The sequence below is a fragment of the Budorcas taxicolor genome, chromosome 16, assembly GCF_023091745.1.
Source record: "Budorcas taxicolor isolate Tak-1 chromosome 16, Takin1.1, whole genome shotgun sequence".
Classification (NCBI taxonomy): Eukaryota; Metazoa; Chordata; class Mammalia; order Artiodactyla; family Bovidae; genus Budorcas; species Budorcas taxicolor.
The window spans coordinates 22,081,028-22,104,768 of NC_068925.1; the positions used below are offsets into that span (position 1 = coordinate 22,081,028).

Consider the following 23,741-nt stretch of genomic DNA (forward strand, 5'->3'; position numbering starts at 1 on the left):
CCCTGAATAAGTCATTTAAGCCATTTGCCCCTGTTCTTGGCTTATAAAGTGGAGAGGAGAATAATATTTATCTCAATAGGCATGTTTTTGTGTGGAACATTACCACCTGGCAAATAAAGACTCAATAAATGTTAGCTAATATAATTAACAGTAATCAAATATCTCTGTCCTTTCATATCAGTTACACAAAATAAAAGCAGAATTATTTAATAATATACTAAAATGAAACATTATGCAGCCAAACAAAAGAATAAAAATAGGTATAATTTATAATCTCTTAGACCTTTTTTAAAGTTTAAAAATCACAGTTAACTGATCTTTGTTAACTGATGCTTTTGTTAACTGTTAGCAAGCAGATTGACTGATGCTGCATTTGCATAGATGGGTATGGGAAGAATTGGATATACGGCACTTCTTGTGATACTTGTCTCTTAAAACCTGTGAATCTATTACTTTTAAAAAAAGAAAGTCAAAAGAAAATACTTGGTAGCATTTACTAATAAACGTAAGCCACCCACTAATCACACATTTCAGCTCCCTCTCAAAGCCTCACTAAAACGACAGTAAGGAATAAAAAGGTGTAACTTCACAGGGACAAAGGAGACAGGAAAGAAGATACCACGAGGCAATCTATGTTCACAAAATCACAGAAGAAGAAGACAAAACGAACGTGCAGCTAACATTCTCCAGCAATGGGGTAGGGAGAGGGTGGCAATAAAAAGTAAATGGACTGAGGCAACAGGTTCCAGAAAGTTTCAGAAATTGGAGCCTCCAGATATCTCTTAAATAGGAAATTGCTCAAGAACCTATTTTTTAAAGTTGATTCTTAGTCCCAATCCTTGGCCAATCAGTCACAGAACGTTACCACCCCACCATTCCTTCCCTAGATCCCAACTGAAGCACAAAATGTATGGTAAGATGATGTGAAACTAGAAAGGGCCACTGACATTTCTTTAATAGAATTAAGAGAATTCAGTGAAAGTCTGCAGACAAAGTGCCCGGTCTTCTGCTTTGCAATCAGAATGCTGGTGAGTGGAGTCAAACATGAGCCCACCCCACTCCCCAATCCCCGACATCCTACCCTGCTTGAGACAGGAGACTACTTATTAGATTACTGGGCTTCACAGGTGGGGCAGTGGTAAAGAATCTGCCTGCAAAGCAGGAGAAGCCAGAGACTGGGTTTGATCCCTGTGTCAGAAGGATTGCCTGGAGGAGGAAACGGCGACCCACTCCAGTATTCTTGCTTGGAGAATTCCATGGACAGAGAAGCGTGGTGGGCTACAGTCCAGAGGGCTGCAAAGAGTCAGATATGATTGAATGACTGAGCACAGCACGTCCAAAGGCAATCACTATGGATAACAACATTTAAGGACCCCCAACCAAAAGGTGAGCATCTGTACACGGGGCATCCAAGCAGCTTTTTAGTGCCCTCTCAGACGGAAGCTTACCTGAATCACATCATGAAGTACGTAAAAGGACAAATTAAAAACAGTGAAGAAGGAGTTCCCTGGAGGTCCAGTGGCTAGGGCAGGGTGCTTTCACTGCCAAAGGCCTGAATTCAATCCCCAGTCTGGGAACTAAGATCGCAAAAGCTGTGCAGTATGGCCAATATTTTTAAGAAAAATAATAATTAAAAAAACGAGGAACTTAGATACTAACGTCGGTAGGAAAAGATGTTACTTAAGGTTGTACTAGCAATTGGACAAAAGGTTGTAGTGGTAGAAAACTCCCTAAAAAAAGTGTAAGGAAATACCCAGTAGATCCTATCAACATTTAAAATATTATTAAGCGCATATTGTGGGCTAGGAGCTGAACTCCTGTCACTGGGGTGCTATGTGCTTGAGGATACAATGCAAACCTAAGAAGATGAATTGTTTAGCTGCAAAATCGTGCCTGATGCTGCAACCTCACGAACTGGAGCCGTGGAATTTTCTAGGCAAGAATACAGTCTGTGTCTCCTGCATCTCCTACATTGGCAGGCAGATTCTTTACCAATGAGTCGCCAGGGAAGCCCCGTGAAGATGATTTTACAGTGTAAAATAGAAAGGTCACCCATGAATGAATGAAAGAACGGCGTTTCAGAAGATTTAGTGATCTTTGAAATGTGATGAGTTGGAGAAGGTTTTGAAGAAAAGGTTATCGAGCCTGAACTATTCCTTGCAGAACATGACTCTAACAGTAAGAAGATGGGTGCAGTATTGTAAGCAAACGTATAGAAAGAATGAACATGGCTGAGTAAGGGCAGGTTGAGGGAGAGGCAGGGATGCTATGACCTAGTACCATCTGGAAAAAGGTGAAGTGTTATCTATGGGTCATAGGTGAGCAGGGAAAGTCAGTAGGAAAAAAACCTGACTTTGATGATAAAGGGGGTAAAAACTATTTTTTTTGGCTAGGGTATAACCATGTTTTTAAAATGTTTACATAGAGTCCCATGTGATACGGATTAGAGGGAGGAAAACTGGAAGAAAGACCAGCAAGGAGACTAAGGTACTAGCAAAACGTAAGCTTATGAGTAACTACGATAGGGCACTGACAGATGAAAACTGGAAAGAAAGGGCTAAAAATATAGATAAGGAAAGGAGTGAGATACAGACATGTCTAGATGTGGAAAGAGTGGAGGAAAACAAAGATAACACATAAAACTAAAATATTAATTGAGCAATGAAAAACAACTTAGGATGAGTGCAATTGAAGAATGAAAAATAACAGGATCAGTGTGTCGGTTAGCAAAGAGGTCTCTCTTCTCGCTCTCTCGCCATGTCCCAATTAATTTTCACTAACCAAACTGCAAGCTACTGGGGGACAAAGACATATCTTATTTCCCCACAATGCAGATACCACATGCCTTCATTACAAGTGCATAGAAATGAACAAAGAAGTCTATAGCTGAAAACACAATTAAGCAAGACATCAAGTTCCTGAGTCAGAGGTAACATACACTTATTTTTTTCATCCAATAAATGATATATTATACTTCTTTAAAACATTCTTGTGGATCAAAAAATTAGAAGAATGAATCAAAGATATATGTAAATTAAAAGGGATGACATAAAATCTAAGTAATAATTTTATTTTCGGGATTATGCCGTTTTAAAAGAAACATTTCTAGACTGCTTCTGCGTGCTGTGCTTAGTTACTCTGTTGTGTCTGACCCTTTGTAGCCCCATGGACTGCAACCTGCCAGGCACCTCTGTCCATGGGATTCTCCAGGCAAGAATACTGGAGTGGGCTGCCACGCCCTCCTCCAGGGGATCTTCTCAACCCAGGGATCTATACACTTCAAAATCTATACTATATACTTCAAAACCTATACAAAATCTGAAAGACTTCAAAAAGGCAAAGTACACGCCATTGAATATTACTATGAGGGTAAACTGTTATAAACAAAGATCAGGTTTAAATACGAAGTTCTAAGAGGAAGATGCTATACTGTGAATGACATAAGCCATCACTTCTTGGTACACACAGACATCATTAAACTTTTAGTTTATTCCTCTATTAAGGTACTGGTAAATGTTTTAGACACTTGTGATTTAACAACAACAAAAATTTTACAAGTTTTATTGGCTTAAAGTATATATACCTGTTGGCATGTATCTCTTGTTTGTCAGCATCCAAACGAGACTGGATGACATGTAAAAAATATCTGGTTATCATTCACTAACTATAGCATAGGGACCCCTTTTATTTCTAAGACTTCTTAGTGAATTCTCAGTTGTTCAAATTGACCTTCAGTTGGAGGATTTGCAGGTGACTTCAATATAGAAAGCACTTGTTAAATATTATTTGGAAGTGTTCTACCCATCATTGATTTTGAACTTTTCTGCTATTAGATACTTGACATATCTGAAGGCAAATTAGAAAACTGAGTTTTATAGACCATCAAAATAATTCTATCAGCAACATAAAAGGCAGAAAACCAGAGTAGAAGCTTTGAAGAAAGTGAAGTGTTTGCAGCATTTCTGTTTCCCTGATTTTGACTCAAAAAAAAAAGGAAAGTAAGAAAAAAAATTGGAAACTCTGACAATGTCACAATTTTAAAGAGCAACAAGGAATGGAATGTAAAAAATAATGCAAACGAATCTCTATACAAAAACAGACACAGAAAACAAACTTATGGTTTACTAAAGGGAAAAGGGAGGTGATGGAGATAAATTGAGTACAGAATTAACAGATACAAATTACCATACATAAAATAGAGAAGAAACAAGGATTGACTGTATAGCACAGGAAACTACATTAAGTATCTTGTAACAACCTATAGTGGACAATAACCTTTAAAAATGTACACATATAATTGAATTGCTTTGCTGTACACATGAAACTAATACCGTAAATCAACCATTCTTCCCTAAAAATATATATCTCACAAAAGGACAATCAATGTGATACAACTTACATAAAGAACTAAAACAGGAAAAGCTGACATATATTTTAGGAATACATATGCATGTGCAAATCTTTACTATTAGAAGTTGGAGATACACAGAGGAATTAGAAAGTTCTATTTCTGAAGGCAGCTGTTGAGAATAAGGTTTGTTTTTAGGTTATTCTGTAAACTATACATTTATATTACCTATGCACGTATCTTAGTGCAAGATTTTTCTCGATAAAAATCATGCCATACGTTAAAAAAAAAAAGAGCAACAAGGAACTGGGTCCTTAATCTTCATTTATGGAGTCCAACAGTTATCAATCAGAAGTTTTAATTTCTTAAAAGAGCATTTACAACATATCGCAAAGCTTTTTAGGATACAAAAGAGAAGAAAAAAATTGTAAATGTTAAGCAACTTCTTAAAAGAAGTATTTTTTAAAAATCTCAAATGTTTTCAATCCAATACTTTTAAGAAGAATCATTAAAAAGTCCAAGATAATTTCCTAAAAAAAAAAAAATCAATCTTAAGATAAGCCATTTCTTTATTAATAAATGTGAATTACCTGAAACTGAATTTGTATGCAAGCACCAAAGTAGAGAAAATGAAAAGAAAGCATGGCATTTCATGATCTTTAGAAATATAATAAAAAGATTAGTTGCCCTGCATAATATTCAACTAGCCATAAAAGCAGAATGACTATGTAATATTAAAATATTACATATCCAAACATCATGATTTAATCTAAACAGGAAGACCAGAATGCTATATGAATATTTGACACTTGCAAATTTTTTAAGTAAAAAAAAACAAAACAAATATTCAAAAGCATCAGAATTAATACTGTACTTTATAAATAAAAGTGTCCTTATGCTACTTGCAGGCCCACCTTCAGTGACATTTAAAACCAGTGGTCAATCTGGACTGGAATCCGGAGAGATGTCTAGGACATAACCGAACTTCCTGAATGAACAAGTGTGAGAATCCCCCATTTCTCTTTCCACACTGTTAATAAAAGCAACAAGAAGAAAGGCACTAATTGATCAGGGCTGTACATTCACTCAACGGACATGAGTTTGAGTAAGCTCCGGGAGTTGGTGACGGACAGGGAAGCCTGGTGTGCTGCAGTCCGTGGGGTCGCAAAGAGTCAGACACGACTGAGTGACTGAACTTAACCGAACTGAACATTTACTCCGGCCTGCAAATCATAGTCTCTCTAATCACCTGCACATCCTGTGGTTCACTATTACATTGTTATTGTTTAATCACTAAGTCATGTCCAGCTCTTTGCAACTCCATGGACTGTGGCCCACCAGGCTCCTCTATCGCTAGGATTTCCCAGGCAAGAATACTGGAGAAGGTTGCCATTTGCTCCTCCAGGGGATCTTTTTCTTCACAGCCATTTTTATTTACTCATCCTCCTCCCCAGTCAAGTTTATTTTTACTTACTAAAATATAAGCTTCAGGGAACCTTGCCTGCCTTGTTCACCAGCGTAAAATCAAGGCTTAGAAGAGTATCTTGCATATAGTAGAGGCTCCATAAATGTTTGTTGAATGAATGGATACTATCCAAAGGTCAATCAGAATATCAAGTCTGGTAAAATAAAGGGTTTAGCCTACTGTGGATCCCACCTACTGGGAAATCAGGCAGACAGCTTTAGACTCCTAATACAGTCTTAACCTGTAATCAGACAATGTACACTCTACGCCACTGCCCACGCAACAGGACAAAACTGATTGTCTTAATTCCTCAGAGATTACATCAGTTTACATGCATTCTCGTGGACCACAGAGTCTGAAATGATCTAACTCCTGTCTACCTTGCTAACCAAATCCTGTCTATGACATATTCAACACAAGTACTTGTACTTTACCAACTCTGGATTCAATTTCCTGAATATTCCACGCTGTTTCAAACTTACGCCTTGCCCATCCACACTTTTCTGTCTGCCAATTCCATCTCCAATGGGTTAGTGAGATCCAACTCATACTTGCAGGTATTCCTCGTGTGTGAAGTCTACCCAGAATTTTGCCAAGCTCCATTAGAGGGAGGAAAGGAATAAGAGGAATAGAAAGGATATTATCACAGTTGAACTGAAGAAGAAATGTGAGAGCTACTAGGAACACTGTTCATGGCTGGAGAAATACTGAGGAACCGTGGAAGGCAAGCAGGGAGAACAACCTGAAACAAAAGCAAGAAAGTAGGCCTGAAACGGATGATGCAAAGATCAAGAAGAATGTATCATAAACTACCAGAGAAATAGCGAGAAGGATGAGAACAGAGGATGTGGGTCCACAGTGATTCGTCTGCTGGAAGCAGTAAAACATCTCAGTTATTGCTTTTACTACGGCACTCACTATTCAAGATAGCACAGAATACTGCAAGGATTTCAAACTAACTCACACTTCCAACAGGATTTTGTTAGAAAGGAAGATTTTTTAAATGAGAATAATCTATTTTTATTTATTAGTAACATGACAAAAGAATAAACTACCAGACTGCATTAAACTTGGCTTGCTAACGGAAAAGTTAAATGTGTAAATCATAAACATTAACCTATTATAGGGATTTTCCTAGAATTAAATGAATTAAAATAAATAAATAGAATGTGGGAAAATGTCTGGCATATAGTAAGCATCATCCTAAGTGCTTGCATTCACTGCTAACATTTGCTTTGCCAAGTTCCAGGCTTCTGAGGCATCACAAACCAAAAAAACAATACATGAAGTCAAGGCAATTCTAGTAGTAAGTTGTTGGAGAAGGAGGCATAAGTACTTTAAATATATGGGGGAAAAATGTGTAAGTGGTCACATTTGATAACAGTAAAATACCAAGACTGAACACATGCTTATGCAAGTTTTTCTAAAGGAATTTTAAGATTAAATATGGAGAACAGAACAAGCATTCAAATATTTGTTGAATGAATGAATGCATTACCATATATCTGCATTATTTGAATTTATGTGTGTGTATATATATATATACCAGTAAAGTGTAATATAATACAAGTAAATATCAATACTAATATGAATACTACTTTTAATGGAAGAGAATAAAAATTGTTAAATTCATATTTTCAAATACCAATTATGGATATTAAATTTACATGACATGAAATATAAAGTTGTGAATTATCACATCAAAATAAAGAACTTTAATTCAAACAAGAGATACTGTTAAAAAGTCTTCTGTAAAAGAAATATTTGTCATATATCTATTAAGCAGTCACTTTTCTATAATACAAAATTTACTTTATCTCAAAAGAAATTCTAAGAAAAAAATTTCAGTTTCTAGGGTGAAATCTTCAAGATCAGATAAAAACTAAATTATTATCATACATAGTGATAGATTAGAATATACATGATACAATTTATATTTAAAATATAAAAATTCTGAATATATATTCTTTTTATATTCTGTAAGGTATCTAAAAATTCTTTAAAGATACAAATGAGTATCAATTCATAGATTATAATTAAGCATTTAGTTATCAAATTCCATTGAAAAAAATAGATAACTAGTACATGGTCAAATTACAGTTGAGGACAAATGCTGGGAATGTTTTTAAAAATCATTTTAGGTCTGTTTCTATCATAAAATTTCAGACTAGGCTAAAAGAAAAGTTTACGTAGTTCCCTTATTTAAACCAAGTCCATTTAAAATGGCCCTCCCGTTAAAAAAAGGCTATAAATCAGACTAAATATTCCTACTCTAGTATCCTAAGAAACAATAAAACAACACTTGAGTAAGACATATAGAGTAAATCATTACAGTAACATTATCAGTATGCCACTCATGAAATCCTGTCATCTATGACTTCATAAATGAAGAAAAAATACAATATTCTTTTTCTCTTACAGAATGAATTGACTCAAGTGTCTGAAGAGATATAAGCTACTATATTGTTGATTATAAACAGTATGCTTACTTGTACAGCATGACAATTTAGATAAAGGACTGATGTTCACATTTTTTCAAATATTTAAACTTGATCAATGTATACTAAATAAAGTCAGTAAAATCAGATTCATTTTGACAGAATAACCACCACTACCATCACACTTTTTCTCTTTACAACTATACAAAAAATGGACTGAAATAATTATAAAATCTTAAGATAGAACCCTTATGTACAATTCTTTATGTAATATTTATGTTGGATTTCGGGTACTGTATTTTAAATGGAGCCATTTATTTTCTGATCTTTCAACAGACTACTCAATTTGAATGCTAATTTAGATAAATGTAACATTGTAGAAAGACCATCCCTTTTCAAAAAAAGAAGATAAAGATCTCTCACCTGCATAACACACTGATTAATTACGATGCTTAAGGATAGCACATGCTATCTAACTTAAATGCTATGCTTAGCTCAAGTTAATCAGATTCACTCTGCAAGTACAGTGGTATCCCAAAACTGATTCTGGGATGGATCGTTATTCTCAAGATTATTATTCTGAATTATACTTGATGCACAAATTCTGAAAATACAAGAAATTCAAGCTGAATCTCTTGGATAACGGCCACAGAGTAGTCCTTGGAATTAATTATTATCTGCGTAATTCTCCTAAAAGAGGTGAATATAAGAGGCTGGTGAGCTAGGCTCCAATAAATTAGTGCCTTATTCGAACAGAAGACAGCAACAGTTAATTTCTCTCAGCATTAAATTCTCCGGACTTTGTCTGGATTCCCTTCATGCACATGGACAAAATTACTTTTAAGAATCAGGTAACTTTGGACCAAAATCTCCTGACTAGTACTGGTCTTTCTACAAATAAATATTAATAGCTTAATAATTGTGGTAGGAGGAAGGGGGGAATGGAGAAAAGAAGCTTAAAACAATCTTTTTAGTTTGGAGTTAAGTTTTAAGATTTAATGCAGTGTCTGTCAATCTAAAATTCATTCAAAATCATTCTGCACAGACCACATTAAAGACAAAGACTGGCTCAAATATGAATCAGGCATAAAAGAAACATAAAAAGGCTGTAATCTAAAGCATTTAAAATATTAAATAGGAAGGGATATTATATCTAAAATATGAACAGGTTAAGTTTTAAAGTCTAAAATTCTGTACTTGAACCTATGGTACAAATGTTCTCTACATCATGAGCTTCTATGTTTCATATATCTAATAAGTGTGATGATCATTCATTTCATAAATACTCTGTAACAGAGATGGTGCTGGGCCCATTATGGGAACATAATCTCATTGAATCCTAATAACACTTCTGTTTCTCTTTAACAGAAAGAGAAAATGAGATTCAAATTGTAATTACAAGCAAAAAGAACCGGGTGGGGATTTACCAACATCTGATTTCAAAGTCTGTAAACTTTATATTAGGCAGTACCACTCTGCTCTTCTACAAAACCATCTAGAGTCGATCCTCATTCCTATTTAATTATAGGTCCTACATAGGCAAATGTGCATATTCACTAAAATGTATTTGTTACCCCTAAGTCAACAATTACAGGGTGCTTTCATGGTCATTCACAGGCATGAGTCAAGCAGTGAAAAAAATGTGAATCATCTGAGGCACAAGTGCAGACCCCACTGAGGCCAAGTAAGGCAACAATCTGCCTTCCTGTTTCAGCTCTAACCTGTCAACAAGTGTCCTCTTCGTGGCTTACTTAGTGGCACATTTTCCACCTTTCGGTGCTCCTTTTGGTGATTCCCTATCTTGCGTGGCCTCCAGCCATACCGCTGCAGTGCTGTCTACTGTTCCTAAGCACAAGAAGGCGCTCATGTGCCTTACGGAGAAAATACACGTGTTAGATAAGCTTTGCCCAGGCATGACTGATAAAGGCTGTTGGTCATGAGGTCAGTGTTAACAGATCAACAATATATATCAAGTAAGGTGTCTTAAAACACAAATATACATACAAGGTTGTGTATCGACTGCATGATGTCATGACCTAAGTGCACAGGAACCTAACCCTGCGGTTTACCTGAGGAGCAGGTCTTCAGCATTCACTAATTCAATAATAGAATCTGATTGGAAGTTTTTCTCCAAAAATGTTTACATTAATATCTCTGTAGAGATTCTCCTTCTGTCATTTCTCTCAGAGAACAACCTTATATTTGTGCAGTCATCACCCATCTGTTTAAGAAACTCCTTGCTGCCATTCCATTTAATGGGTTTGCAGCTACATGTGTCTAACTTGGCTCAGGAAACTCGTTTCTCTGTAAGGCAATCTGGCTTTCCAAGTGAAAGTCTAAGCAATCAAATTTCATTTCTTACTACCAGATGTTATGGTTACTGTTTGAAGATGACTGTTTTGTAAGGTTATGATTTTTAACACTAGCTCGTTACACGTAATATGGACAGTACAAGCAACAACAGCAAAAGAAAACTTAGCATAGAAATTTAAAAATATCAGCACAAACTGGAACTCTTACCTTTCTTGCCCAGGTCAGATATTTTATTGAAAAAAAAAAAAAAAAGATTACAGTACTTAAAAATCCAAACAAGGACAATTCAGAATTGAAAGAAAGAAAACTGGAAGGAGCTCATTGTCTTCAATAAAATTCTGAATACAGAAAACATGGACCAGGAAAACAGTTTATGGCCTAATGCACTAGTTTCACGATAAACACACGTATATCGTATATCTCCACCAAGTGTAACTTAATCACCTTTTTACAATTGAGAGACGAAAGGCAGCTTTTACTATGGTTAAGCCATGTATCATCAATACCATGAAGCTAACCTATCAGTTGTAATAGCTTCTATAAAATACCACAGTGAGATTGCAATAAGCCTAGAAAATGGGCTACAAATCCCAGCTATGCTCAAGCAAGCGGTGAACCAAATATAAAAATAGGTAAAACTGAGCCAAGAACTAGAGAGCATTCATCTAGATTCATGATTGGTAAGGCAAAGTTCATAGGCCAAGGTTTTAAAGTGACTTATTCAGATCTAAAAGACAGTCATTATACAAAATAAAATAAAAGCATTTGTGTAATTCAGGAAAAAAAAAAAATCACGAAGTTCACTACAAAGGACAGAGCACAAAAACACTTACTTACAATGACCAAATACCACATTATTGTACCTTTAAAATATCACTTTAAATATGCAAAGGTAAAGAGACTCAAAGTCACACTTTATCACTTTTAATCTCTCTGGTTTAAACAAGTAATCTAAAAGATATCACATATTCCTGCTTGATACATTTGCTGGACTCTTTCAGGCTATAACAACTTTAGGGAAAGAAAATGTCAACTTCAAGTTTCTTTTCCAATGGTCATATTTAAATTAGCCATTAAATGCTGAATTAACAATGAATCTATACAATAATATAAAAATACATGTGTTGAATCACAATTTTCATCAGTTATTGGAAATTAATAAAAATAGTAATCATTTCAATATAACCATTCTGAAGAACTCAAATGGTCTGAATGTAGTATAGTGTCTACACCATCAATAGAAATGTTACATTTTCTCTTCTGCTTGGTAAAAATGAGAGCAAGCAAGTATCTTTGATGCTCACAGTGACACTCATATTTTCCATTCTAAGGATGTGTAAGCAGGTCTCACTTTTAAACATGACAATATGATTCAGTCATACAGTATTGTTGCAATACCAGCTTTCACATGATTTCAATATGGTCTAAGCCAAAATGATCATTTTAACGGGTTTCAGGTATCAGACAGAGGAGATAGTTTAAAAGGTAAGAGTAAATGATTCCACTAGCACAGAATAGGTATCACCGTGACTAGTTTAAAACTAAAGATGATTTTTTTCCAAGTACAATAAAAACTATACTATAAAATACAACGGTTTTTCAATACAGAGCAGATTATCCAAGTAGAAAGCAAACGTGAACAAAATACAAACTCTAGTAGATTATCACCCTTACCTATGACTCATCTTAGCCCTTATTATAATACCCTGAGTAAAATTCAAATACTTTAAATAATGTTGGCTGTGTACGATTTCTCTAAAAATGAACCATAAACGTCAATGCATCATGTTTTTAAATTACAACAGTCACATATGTAAAAATGAGTTCTTATCCAGTCACAATATAAACATTAAGGAATACTGATGTGAAATCTGGAAGTTTTTAATTCTCTAGCTTTGAGCAATTTGGCAAAGCAAGTGATACATATATGGTTTCAATGTAAAAAAAAAATCATAAAAGAGAAAAATATATAAAATTTACAGTAGTTTCTACCCACCCTGGGCCAACCTAGATCCCTAAGAGCCTCGCCCATCAGGTTCACTTCTGACTAAAGGAAGAATACCAGTCCTCCAGCAAAAACAGCCCCATCCTTTCATGAAAGAGGCTCTCACTTCAGTGATATTCCTCCAGGGGAAGAGGACAGGAGCCAGGTTCCCTCGAAAGTCATTCCCCAGATGTTCAAAACGTAACTAATTTATTAGCATTAGAAGATTTGGTTTATAGGGGAATCTCACTGGTCCAGTTTGTAGCCTACAAAAAAATGGATTATTTTTAAGTATAACATTAGAATATGAATAAAGGATGAGGATGTGGCTTTTTATTCCACAGAAATGGATACATTTCCAAACATGACAAATAAACAAGAAAGCATGCCTACCATTGAAGGTGGGGTCCCTCCCGATTTTTTAATATTCTTGGAAGGCATTCCATGAAGGCGACTCAGTCTGGCTTGGAAACCTAGAAAATCAAAGTCCTCAGTTGAAGGAGAGTCTATGATCACTGGAACAGAGAATAAGATCCTATCAATTCAGAAATCAGAGTCAGTTGGAGGGGGAAATATATTGAACAGTAGTGAGGAAAATGTGAAATTCGCACTTAAAAGATCCAAAGCAATGCCTAGTAGGGTTCTAAGGTAGCTGGTACATGACAATCAATTACTTAACTGTCAGAGTATTATCCAGGGCTTCTCTTTCCTCCCAATTTATCTATCATTTCAACATTTTTATCATGGGCCTAGCAAGAAAGCAAGTTAAGCTTCTTAATAAAAGCGGAGAAGTATGGGAGCTGAATTACTGGTTACCATGTTTCTTCGAAGCATCTTGGGTCTAGTCTTTCACTTCTATTTAGCATCTGCTCTGTCATGACTATTCCTAGCTGACTACAGACCCCCTCTTCTCCACCAGTCAGGCAGTGCTACTGACCTCTTCTTCCCGGATGTGACATAAGGGGGAAAGAACCCGTTAGGATACTTTCAAAGACGGGATCGGGTAAGTTTTTGTCTAGATCAGTAGGATCTTCCTTTTCCCACCATGGAATGACTCCAGTGATGCCACAAGCTCCCCCTGATTCCTTTTCATAGAACCAGTCGCTCTGCTCATCATCACCTGTGCAAATACAAGAAATCCCCCAAAGATTCAGTTTTATCATCCCAAGAAACAGAGTTGTCAGATTTAGATTTAAAAAATAAGAGACAGCAATTAAATCAGAATTTCAGATAAATGGCTCTGAAAAATATTTATTTTTACTATAAATATACAGTGGTTGCATAAAATTTTTAATATATGTCCAAATACAAAATGTGCTCGGTCACTCAGTCATGTCCAACTCTTTGTAACCCCATAGACTGTAGCCTGCCAAGCTCCTCTGTCCACAGGATTCTCCAGGCAAGAATACTGGAGTGGGTTACCTGGCCCTCCTCCAGGGGATCTTACTGACCCAGGAATTGAACTCTTGTGTCTCGACTGGCAGGCAGATTGGCAGACAGATTCTTTACCACTGAGCCACAGGAAAAAAGCCCAAATACAAAATGGGGCATACTTATACTGAAAAGTAATTACTTATCTAAAATTCAAATTTAACTGAGGATCCTGTATTTCATCTGGCAATCATCTATATAAAGAAGACTTTTTATTCTGTATGACAATTTCACTTAAACATTTCTTTAACATTATAATAAGAATTTCCATCAAGAATATAAAACATTATGTTTCAGAACCAGTTTAAAAATGTGAAAACAATAATACACTGGTTAATTCTTTGGCAAAAACTGTAGGGAAATCCATTTAAGTTACTACTCTTTCCATATTAAGGAAAAACAAGTCTTAATCTCCTGCCAGCAATTAAAAGGTATAAAATTGTAGAACCTGTTCTTTGCAGCTGATAATGGTATATAATTAGCTTAATTTCATGATTTGTATGGAGTGTAAAAGGGGAAACAATCATGAACAGATGTGACTAAATGAAATTAATCTGATTACGTTCATTAAGAAATAGTTGTGAAAAAGTTGATTTTAAATGAAAAGTGACAACACCACAGAGTTCACAGAGAAACTACACTGAACTACTACAAGCAAAGTATTTTTAAAACAACACTATTCATAGTAAGTCTGACTTTTGGGAACACCCTTGAGTGTAATCATGGAGTAATGATCAATTTAAAATTCAGCATGAAAAATATGCCCTCTGTGTCAGTTGGCAGTATTTTGTGATTTTTTTCAAAGAAATAATAAAAAGATGTATAAGCAGTCAAAAAAAGAAAAAAGAGAGAGAAAGCAGATGGTTTTAAAAATAAGAGACAAATAGCACTTTGAATAAGATCTGAGATTCATTAGTCTTCATGATTCTTAGAAAAGCTACTCATTCCAGATCCTAAGAGGGTCATCGTAACTGCTGTAAAATTTTTCCCTTTATAGAACATTTCTGATTTCCAAAATCTCTTACTACAAATGTTTTTAAACATAAAAATGCCCTTAAACTTTCATTGAAAATGATTTTATGGGAAATGCTGTATTTCAAATTATGAAGTAATGAAAAATATAAAAAACTTGGGAAATCAAAGTCACCTATTTATTTCAATTGAGGATTTCATAGAAAATATTTTTTAAAAAGCAAGCACAATCCAAAGCACGTATACACTGGTACTCTCATTGAGAGTTATACTAAAAATTCACAGATCAGGTAAAAACATAACAAATGAAAGGGCATCACTTAAAACCATCTGCCCTAAATCTTAATTCCAATTAGACAACATTGTCATAGAAAAATGGGGTTATCTTATTTTTGATGTGATGCACTTTGTTCTTAATTAAGAAATCAAATAGCTAGAGATTAAGAACTTGGATTCTAAAGTCAGATAGACCAAATAGAATTCCACAGTTTTGAGACACTGGGAAAATTACTACAAATGTATTAGGCTGCGTTTCATTGTCTAAAAGCAAAAGAAGTGGGGAGGGGACCTTGTAGGGTTGTTTTCAGAATAAAATAAGAACTTAAAGTAAAATAAATGTAAAAAAAAAAAAAACCACACTTAGTAATGTGAAACATAGGAGGCTCACAATAAATTCTAGCAGATTATTCAAAGCCATTCAATCTTCTCAAAGACTGAGAGGCTTGTCAGAGTCCTTTTAAAAAAAGTTTTCGCATTTCATTTCGTTGCCAAAACCAATGTGTATAATATAACTTCGAGTAGACATAGGTATTTTAACAAAAATTCATGTATATTGAGGTAGTGAAGCTTACTCTCAGCCCTAAGGTTCTAATATGTTTCTGTGAAGTCTATGGTCTTGAAAACAGTTATGTATCTACTTATCGGGGACAAATGGCTTATAAGTAAGCAGGAAGGAGTAATAATTTAATTTAATTAATCTGCATTGCCAAGAGGAGGAAAAGACTAAGAAAGAAGACTATGGGGCATCTCTTATTTTATTCTTTGTTTCATAACATCATTAAACTATTTAGACTTTTAAAAAATAAATTTTGTGGGTTTTTTCTCCTCTTAGACATTACTGCTTTCCTCTAAAGATCTCCAGAAAGGAAGAAAACACCCGGATTTGTATGTATGTCTCCTGTTCCCTTATTAAGGTTTTCATAATTTTCACCAGAGCAGGTGGTTTCAAAATAATGCCATGTTGAAGTATGAAAACCTTCAGGAAATTTCAAAGATGGGAAAGATGTAACTTGCAAGACTACTGTTTAACAGTGTACAATATTGAATTCATGAAAATGGTCTAATTACTTACAAACTGGATAGGATAAATAAATGTCACAGCTGAATAAAAATGAAAAATGACTTGCAAATCCACTTTTATTAATGCTTAAACATAATCAAATACATATGGAATCAGGTGGAGAATGAGAACCAGGGTCTTGTGAACTTGCTAAGAGACAAAATTGAAAAGACTGAGCTATGTAAAGCTTTCTCAAGGAAGATAATCCTTCCTTAACATTATTAGCTCCCCAGACTAGCTTTTGGAGATAATCAATTACTTTAGGTTATGAAGACATAGCATGGAAAGGAACTAAATCCCCAGTCCACTAAGTAGTGTGTGGATTGCACAAAGGTAAATGGATTGAAGTCATCAACTTATGAAATAACTAGTAATAAGCATAACTTTAAAATAAAGGCATTTTTCCCAAAGCAAGAAAAAAAATAGCATTTCGGTACCTTGTCTTCCCTCATCATTGGTAAACAAACCAGCATCAGTGCTGCTGAGACTGCTGGAATCACTAAAATAAGGGAAAAGAAAAAAACAGATCAAAAGAACAATTGATCTCTCAGTCATCAAATTTTAAAGAGACATGGCAGCTCAGAGATGGAACTTAAGCTTGACAAAGGTCTGCAAGAAAATAAGATGATTTTTTTTAATCAAACTGCAAACATCCCAGTTCCATTAACTACAGAGCATATTATTTTTGGCACATAAAACCACAGGAATCTAATGGGACTCTGACAGCAAGCCAGATGTGACTGCTATGAGGTGCTGACACAATTGATGCATTTTATTATCTGCTTTCATCAAATGCTTACTGCTCCTTTCTTATTCCACACAATTCAGCTTTGAGCCCTGAACAACACTGCTCAATAAAATGGGGAAGTCTCAGTCAAAAGCAAGCTCAGCCTTTCTTCAGTACATGAAATAAACACAAGGGCCTGGGATGGAATTACTTTTCATAACCACATTTGCAAATATTCCTGAAAGACATTACTTAGGAATTCCCAACAACTCTATTATTTGGCAAGGAGGAAAACAGTTTACAATGGTAACAATCCATTAAATCAAAGCTAAGGTCTTTGTGAAGAGAAAATGAATACTGACAATTATTAAGGAGGAAGGATAAAAAAATAACAGGTTCTCATTACTTCAACAGAGTTGGAGCGTATGATAGAGTCAAACTTAACATATAAATGAAAAATTAGGAAATACTCCACTGACATGAATTAAACAATGCTTATATGAGAATCTGCTGCTGCTGCAAAGTAACTTCAGTAGTGTCCGACTCTGTGCGACCCCACAGATGGAAGCCCACCAGGCTCCCCCATCCCTGGGATTCTCCAGGCAAGAACGCTGGAGTGGGTTGCCATTTCCTTCTCCAGTGCAGGAAAGTGAAAAGTGAAAGAGAAGTCGCTCAGTCGTGGCTGAGTCTTAGAGACCCCATGGACTGCAGCCTACCAGGCTCCTCCGTTCATGGGATTTTCCAGGCAAGAGTACTGGAGTGGGGTTGCCATTGCCTTCTCCAATATGAGAATCTAGTTAGTTTTAAAAAATCACAAGGACAAGGTCAGATGATAAGCGGTTTAGTCTTTAAAGAATATTGAGTGATGTTCTTAAATTCTCATGTACTCTCTTTTTACTGTAATTTTTAATTCTAACCAATCAGGAATTCACCCCAAGTGCTTTTTAAATTATAATGTCTTTTCATCAACAGAAGAACTCTGTAATCTTAGTTAAAAAAATCATCTTAATCTGTTTTAAAATATTTCACTTGAGAGTTCAGGATTAAAATTACAAGTGAAATTCTAAATTCTGAATATAAAATATTTCAGTTTTTGTTTGATTTTTTAAAAAATAAATATGAACAAAAAGGTTAAGAATTTAGGTGGCATATTCTTCTAAGGACCTCTGATTTAGTACCTTTTTCTTTGCTGCTGCTGCTGCGTCACTTCAGTCGTGTCTGACTCTGTGCGACCCCATAGACAGCAGCCTACTAGGCTGCCCTGTCCCTGGGATTCTCCAGGCAAGAACGCTGGAGTGGGTTGCCATTTCCTTCTCCAATGCATGAAAGTGAAAAGTGAAAGTAAAGTCGCTCAGTCGTGTCCGACTCTTAGCAACCCCATGGACTGCAGCCCACCAAGGTCCTCCGTCCATGGGATTTTCCAGGCAAGAGTACTGGAGTGGGGTGCCATTGCCTTCTCTGCCTTTTTCTTTAACTTTCTTCAAATTAAGTAAATGTATGAAACTATATTGCACATGTGTTAATGAAACAAATACTTTCTAAAAGCATCACATCCATACTTATTTTCTTGTTTACAATCAGGTATGTTCTTCTATACATAGTGATATTAGAGTATTAAAAACACTTCAGAAACATTATCTTTCTGCTATTTAGTTGCTCAAGTTACTATAGATTTTTTTTTCTTCTGTGACTGAGTAGTGCTTTCTTGTCTTCCCCCATCAATACAAACACTTATAAACGATCTTATAGTACATACCTTGGGTTAAATTCTTTTTCTGAAACCCTCGAGGCAAAATTATTCAAAATTCATACTTTTTTACACTTTTAGAAAGGTTCATTCTAAAATGCCTAACAGATCTGGGCACTTTGTAATCAAATATACTAATATATTTTTCAATTAAATGAAGGAATATCCACATTAAATACAAGTCAAGTTAGGTCTGGCCACACATTCATTAGTTTTTCACAGCTTTCTGAATTTAGATTTACAGATAAAGGGGTGTGAACCTATATGCTTTTCTTTTTGTACAATGGTTTTCCAATCTCTCTAAATTCAGATTTAGCCCCTCTAATCTATCCTACAGATAGCCAGGCACATCTTTTCAAAACACAACTGGTTGACTAATATTATAATATCCTGGACAGGATCCTGGAGCAGAAAAAGGGCAGTAAATAAAAACCAAAGAAATTCTAATAAAGTACTGACTTTCGATACTATGTCAACATGGGCTCATTAGTTCTGACAGATGCATTAATATCGAAGTAAACGGATGACACCAACAACAGGAGGAACTGGGCGTGGGATGCGAGGGAACAGGGTGTACCGGCTGCACTCTGTACCATCTCTGCAACTGTCCGTAAATCTAGGCCTGGTCTAAAGTAAGTTTATCAAACACACTGGTACATACATGTGCGTGTATGTACATGTCTATGTAAAACAGAAAGTATTCTACTAAAATTCTTAAATTACTTCCTCACATTCACTGGATTAAATGCAGGTTTCAAGGCTTTCCATGGATAGGCCCTCACCTAGATTCCTTCCATCCCATCTCTGATCCTTATGTTCTTTCTCCAAGCAGTGTCCTTGTCTCTTTATTCTCGGCCTGGAGCTCTTCTTAAACATATAAGAAAATCGGAATTCCCTAAGACCACCAATTAGTCCTTAACGATCCTTGTCCTGCTTTGAGATGTTTTTCCCTGGGTTGTCAACAACACGTTTTCTTATTTACATCTCATCCACCTGATATTTAGTAGTGTTCACATCACGTGGCTGTCAGTGTGCTTAACAAATCAGAAAAAGAACCTCAGTAAAAGGCATTTTTCATTTTCAACAGCTGATAGTCATTATGGCTCATTTCCAAAGATACCTCTTCCCACCTTTTTTTTTAGTATGACTTTTATAGCACAGTATTTAGAGAACAGACTTATGGACGCTTATTGAATTAATACATGTACACCAACTCTAAAATCCTGTCCCAGTCTGCTCATTGCCTATATTTTCCATTCTTGATAACCTGAGCATCATCTGAGAGTTGTCTTTCTCATTGATCTGCCCCAAAGTACAGTCAGCCAACCTTCCACTGATTCCAACTCTTAAAATTGCTCCCACAGTTTTATTCCTCTGCTATCATCACCATGATTTTCCCTGGTGGCTCAGATGGTCAAGAATCTGCCTGCAATGCGGGAGACCTGGGTTCAATCCCTGGGTTGGGAGGATCCCATGGAGAAGAGCAAGGCAACCCACCCCAGTACTCTTGCCTGGAGACTCCCATGGACAGAGGAGCCTGGTGGGCTAATTCCATGGGTTCGCAGAGTCAGACACGACTGAGTGACTGAGCACATCACCATCCTCTTACGGATGGTCTGAAGGTCAGCCAAAACCAAACAAGACACTGTGATCAAGATCAGGGATCTTGATCAAATGTAAATCTAATTATGCTAAAAATTCCTCACTGATTTTTCATTACTTATATGACGAAATGCAAACTACCAGAGTTCACAGGCCTCCAAAGCACACTTATTGCTACAGCCTCTGTTTCCACTCCTGATTGGAGTAATAAGCACCTATATACGCTTGCTCACATACATTACACTTGCCTCACAGCCCACGCCTCCGGATGAGCTATTCTGTCTACCTGGGATGAGCTGCCTTAAATCCTCCAATATCTGAACCAGGCTTCCAATCACCAGTACCTTCTGCTTAGCATGTTTCTTTATCACCATGTGCTTGTGTGGCTATCCCAGATTAGGAGGCTGGAGACAATCAGGTTTGTCTTGGGATGAGTGAACAGTACCCAGTAGTTATTCAAATATGTGTTAAGTCATTTGCAACCCCAAGGACTGTAGCCTACCAAGGGTCCTCTGTTTATGAGATTTCCCAGGCAAGAATACTGGAGTGGGTTGCCCATTTCCTTCTCCAGGGGATCTTTCCAACTGAGATCAAACCCAAGTCTCTGGCACTGCAGGCAGATTCTTTACCATCTGAGCCACCAGGGAAGCCTAAATCACACACACAGAGAAGAGTTTTCCATTCTTATCTATAAATCTTCCCACAGAAGGAACATATACCTAATTCTTAAGTGACCGTAAGAAATAGTTGTATAAGTTTAAAATACAAGGAAAAAATAATAATTTACTCAGGAGTGAAAATATCCTTTTTTGAAACTCGTAGTTAGACTCATGACTGCTGGGTAGCCTGATTACAACTTAGTAATACTCAGGTACTTTTTACAATGAAAAGAAACAAAAGAGTTTCATCTCATTTCTAGTTCAGGGCATACTGTCAATAAAAGGCAGACATCGATAGAAGGAGGGGCTTCCACAATCAATCTAGAAAGCAGGTAAGCTGGGAATAATCCAGAATTGAGGATTTACCTCAAATGCCATATATCCTCTTTCCCAGCAACTAAGCAAGATAATTACTTTGAAGTCAAGCTGGATGGTCCTCAGCCATAATGGTCCAATACTAGCATACAAATAATTCTCATTCCAGTAGAAAATGACAACTTTTTTAGAAGAAATGCAGGTAAGATAAAGTTTTCACAATCTTCCTAAAACATTTAAGTAATCTTTAGTTCTTTAGAAAAATTACATAAATAGCACACCACCTTTAATAAAAGGTACATTCTACAAACTTATACTAGGTCCTACTCAGATCTGTAACCACAGTTACAAGAGAGAAAAAAATTATATACATATATATATAGACAGATCCATAGCTCACACTCCACATTATTAAAATGATGCCAATCCTACCAACTAAAAATCAAATACTCTTTCCAGACCATTTTTAAAGAATATTTTTTCTTGATCATACTTTTGCATTTGATTTTAAGGATGCACTTAAAAGGATGAACAAGGTCACTGTTTTCTCATTCCTATAGGTAACATTAGTTCTGTGTAAAAGAAAAGTGATCACTTACCTTTTGAAGGTGTCAAAACAGTCCTTAACAATTCTTCACTGTGATACACCTGCTTTCTAGAATGGATTGATTAGACTAACTGCCAAAAGATTGCTCCTTCTCCCATTTGTCTAAAAACAAGGTCAGGAGTTTCTGGACTATATATTGGGTTTTACAGTTCATAAGTGATCAGAATTCCTAGCAATCTACAGACTTCTTAAAATATCTAGTCACACACTGTGAAGTGGTATCAAGGTTTGGTTCTCAGAAATTAGAATACACCGACAGATAATGACACTAAAAAGTACCAATGGCTAAAGCTCTATAATTACACAAATAAATAATCATACATGCAATGCTAAGAGTTATAAATGTGTTGTTATTCAAAAGCATTCTTTCCCATTGAAAATCCACTTCCTTTTCTCTCTGTAGCTGAAAATTAAGTCATTAGGACACAATCAAAAGACTTTGTATAAATCAAACAAGCAATTTTGCTTTGTGTGAAACATCATAAATTATAAGTAAACACAACTGTGGTTAAACAGTAGTATCACTACCGTTATTATAACTTATAATCACTTTCAAATAGAATCAATTAAAATCCGAAACACAATCAACCACAAACACTGGAGACATATTTATATATTTAGAGAATAGAAAAGTCACCTTTCACTCATGAGTTCATCTGAGACTTTTTGCTCTTCATATTCCATTTTGTCCTTATTGGTCTGGCTTATTTCCTCACTTTCTAAAACTACTCCTTCATCTTGGATTTTTGGTCCCTGTCTAACTATTTTCAATTTTCTTTTTTTGACTTTGTTCTTGGAAAACTCTTGATATTGGTAAGCTCTGTTGTCATTGTCCATGTCCTGATCTCTGCAGCCTTCCAGGGGCTGGGTCATTGTCCGCTTGTTGGGGTTCTCCGGCGGGAGGTCCACGGCCATGCGCTTGACCTTCCGCCTCCTGCGCAGAGTCCTGTTCCCAAGGCTGTCCACGGCAAAATCAGACTCATGCCAGAGGGGTCTTTTCCCTCGAACATTATTATTCAAGTTGGATGCCGGCCTGCGCTTTGCCACTAACATTTGGTCGTCAGAGTCACTGTGATCCTTTTTATTGTTATTGTGGTTCTCTCTATAATCCTTGCTTGGTTCTTCTAAACTAGAATCAGAGCCTTCACTTAAGCAGTGACCGGTCTCCCATGGGTGATGAACATTATACGACCTCCGTTTTCTCCCCCTCCGCTTCCTGGCCTGGCGTTTCAGAGGGCAAGAGATACTTCGAGAATGGTCTCCCGTTTCAGCAAATCCACCTCGAGCTTGCTCTGAGCTCTCCTCCAAGGCTGAGACAAGGTCATGAACCAGTTCTTCCATGGTTCGACTGAAATGCCTACATTTTTTTTAAGGAGAGAAAAAAAATTAATTAAATAGTCAGAGTTAACCACAATTCACACTAAATCTGATTAGAATTAATATTTATTACAAAGAAATATTTAAAAGCTACTTAGTTTTTCTATTCAAGAAAATATAGTTCCAAATATTCTGACTCATTTTAAAGCTTTTTCTTGTGTAAGTTCTTTCATTAAACATAGAAATTACTTCAAGATAGAGTAAGCATAATATCCACAATGAAAGAGCTCAGTAATTCTACGTTTTTATTGTCCAATTATGGAGAAGTTATTTCCCCTTAAATCTCCATACTTTAGTCTACAGCTGTCCTTGTCCTAGTGCCAGTTTTTCTAGAGCAGATGTGAGAGTAGAGAGAACTTTCTCAATCCTCTGCTGCCCCACCACACACATACACACACACACACACACACACACACA

At 36.0% G+C, this 23,741-nt stretch overlaps 1 protein-coding gene across 1 annotated transcript in view; it reads right to left on the minus strand.

Annotated features, from left to right (window-relative positions):
* The window catches only part of GPATCH2 (G-patch domain containing 2), a 198,495-nt gene that overhangs the window by 162,281 nt on the left and 12,473 nt on the right, over positions 1-23,741 (minus strand). The window contains exons 2-5 of the mRNA XM_052654097.1: positions 22,585-23,304; positions 16,728-16,789; positions 13,486-13,668; positions 12,942-13,021 (exon numbers count right to left, since the gene is read on the minus strand). Coding sequence (XP_052510057.1) covers positions 12,942-13,021; positions 13,486-13,668; positions 16,728-16,789; positions 22,585-23,304 — 1,045 coding nt within the window. The remainder of the gene's footprint in view (positions 1-12,941; positions 13,022-13,485; positions 13,669-16,727; positions 16,790-22,584; positions 23,305-23,741) is intronic.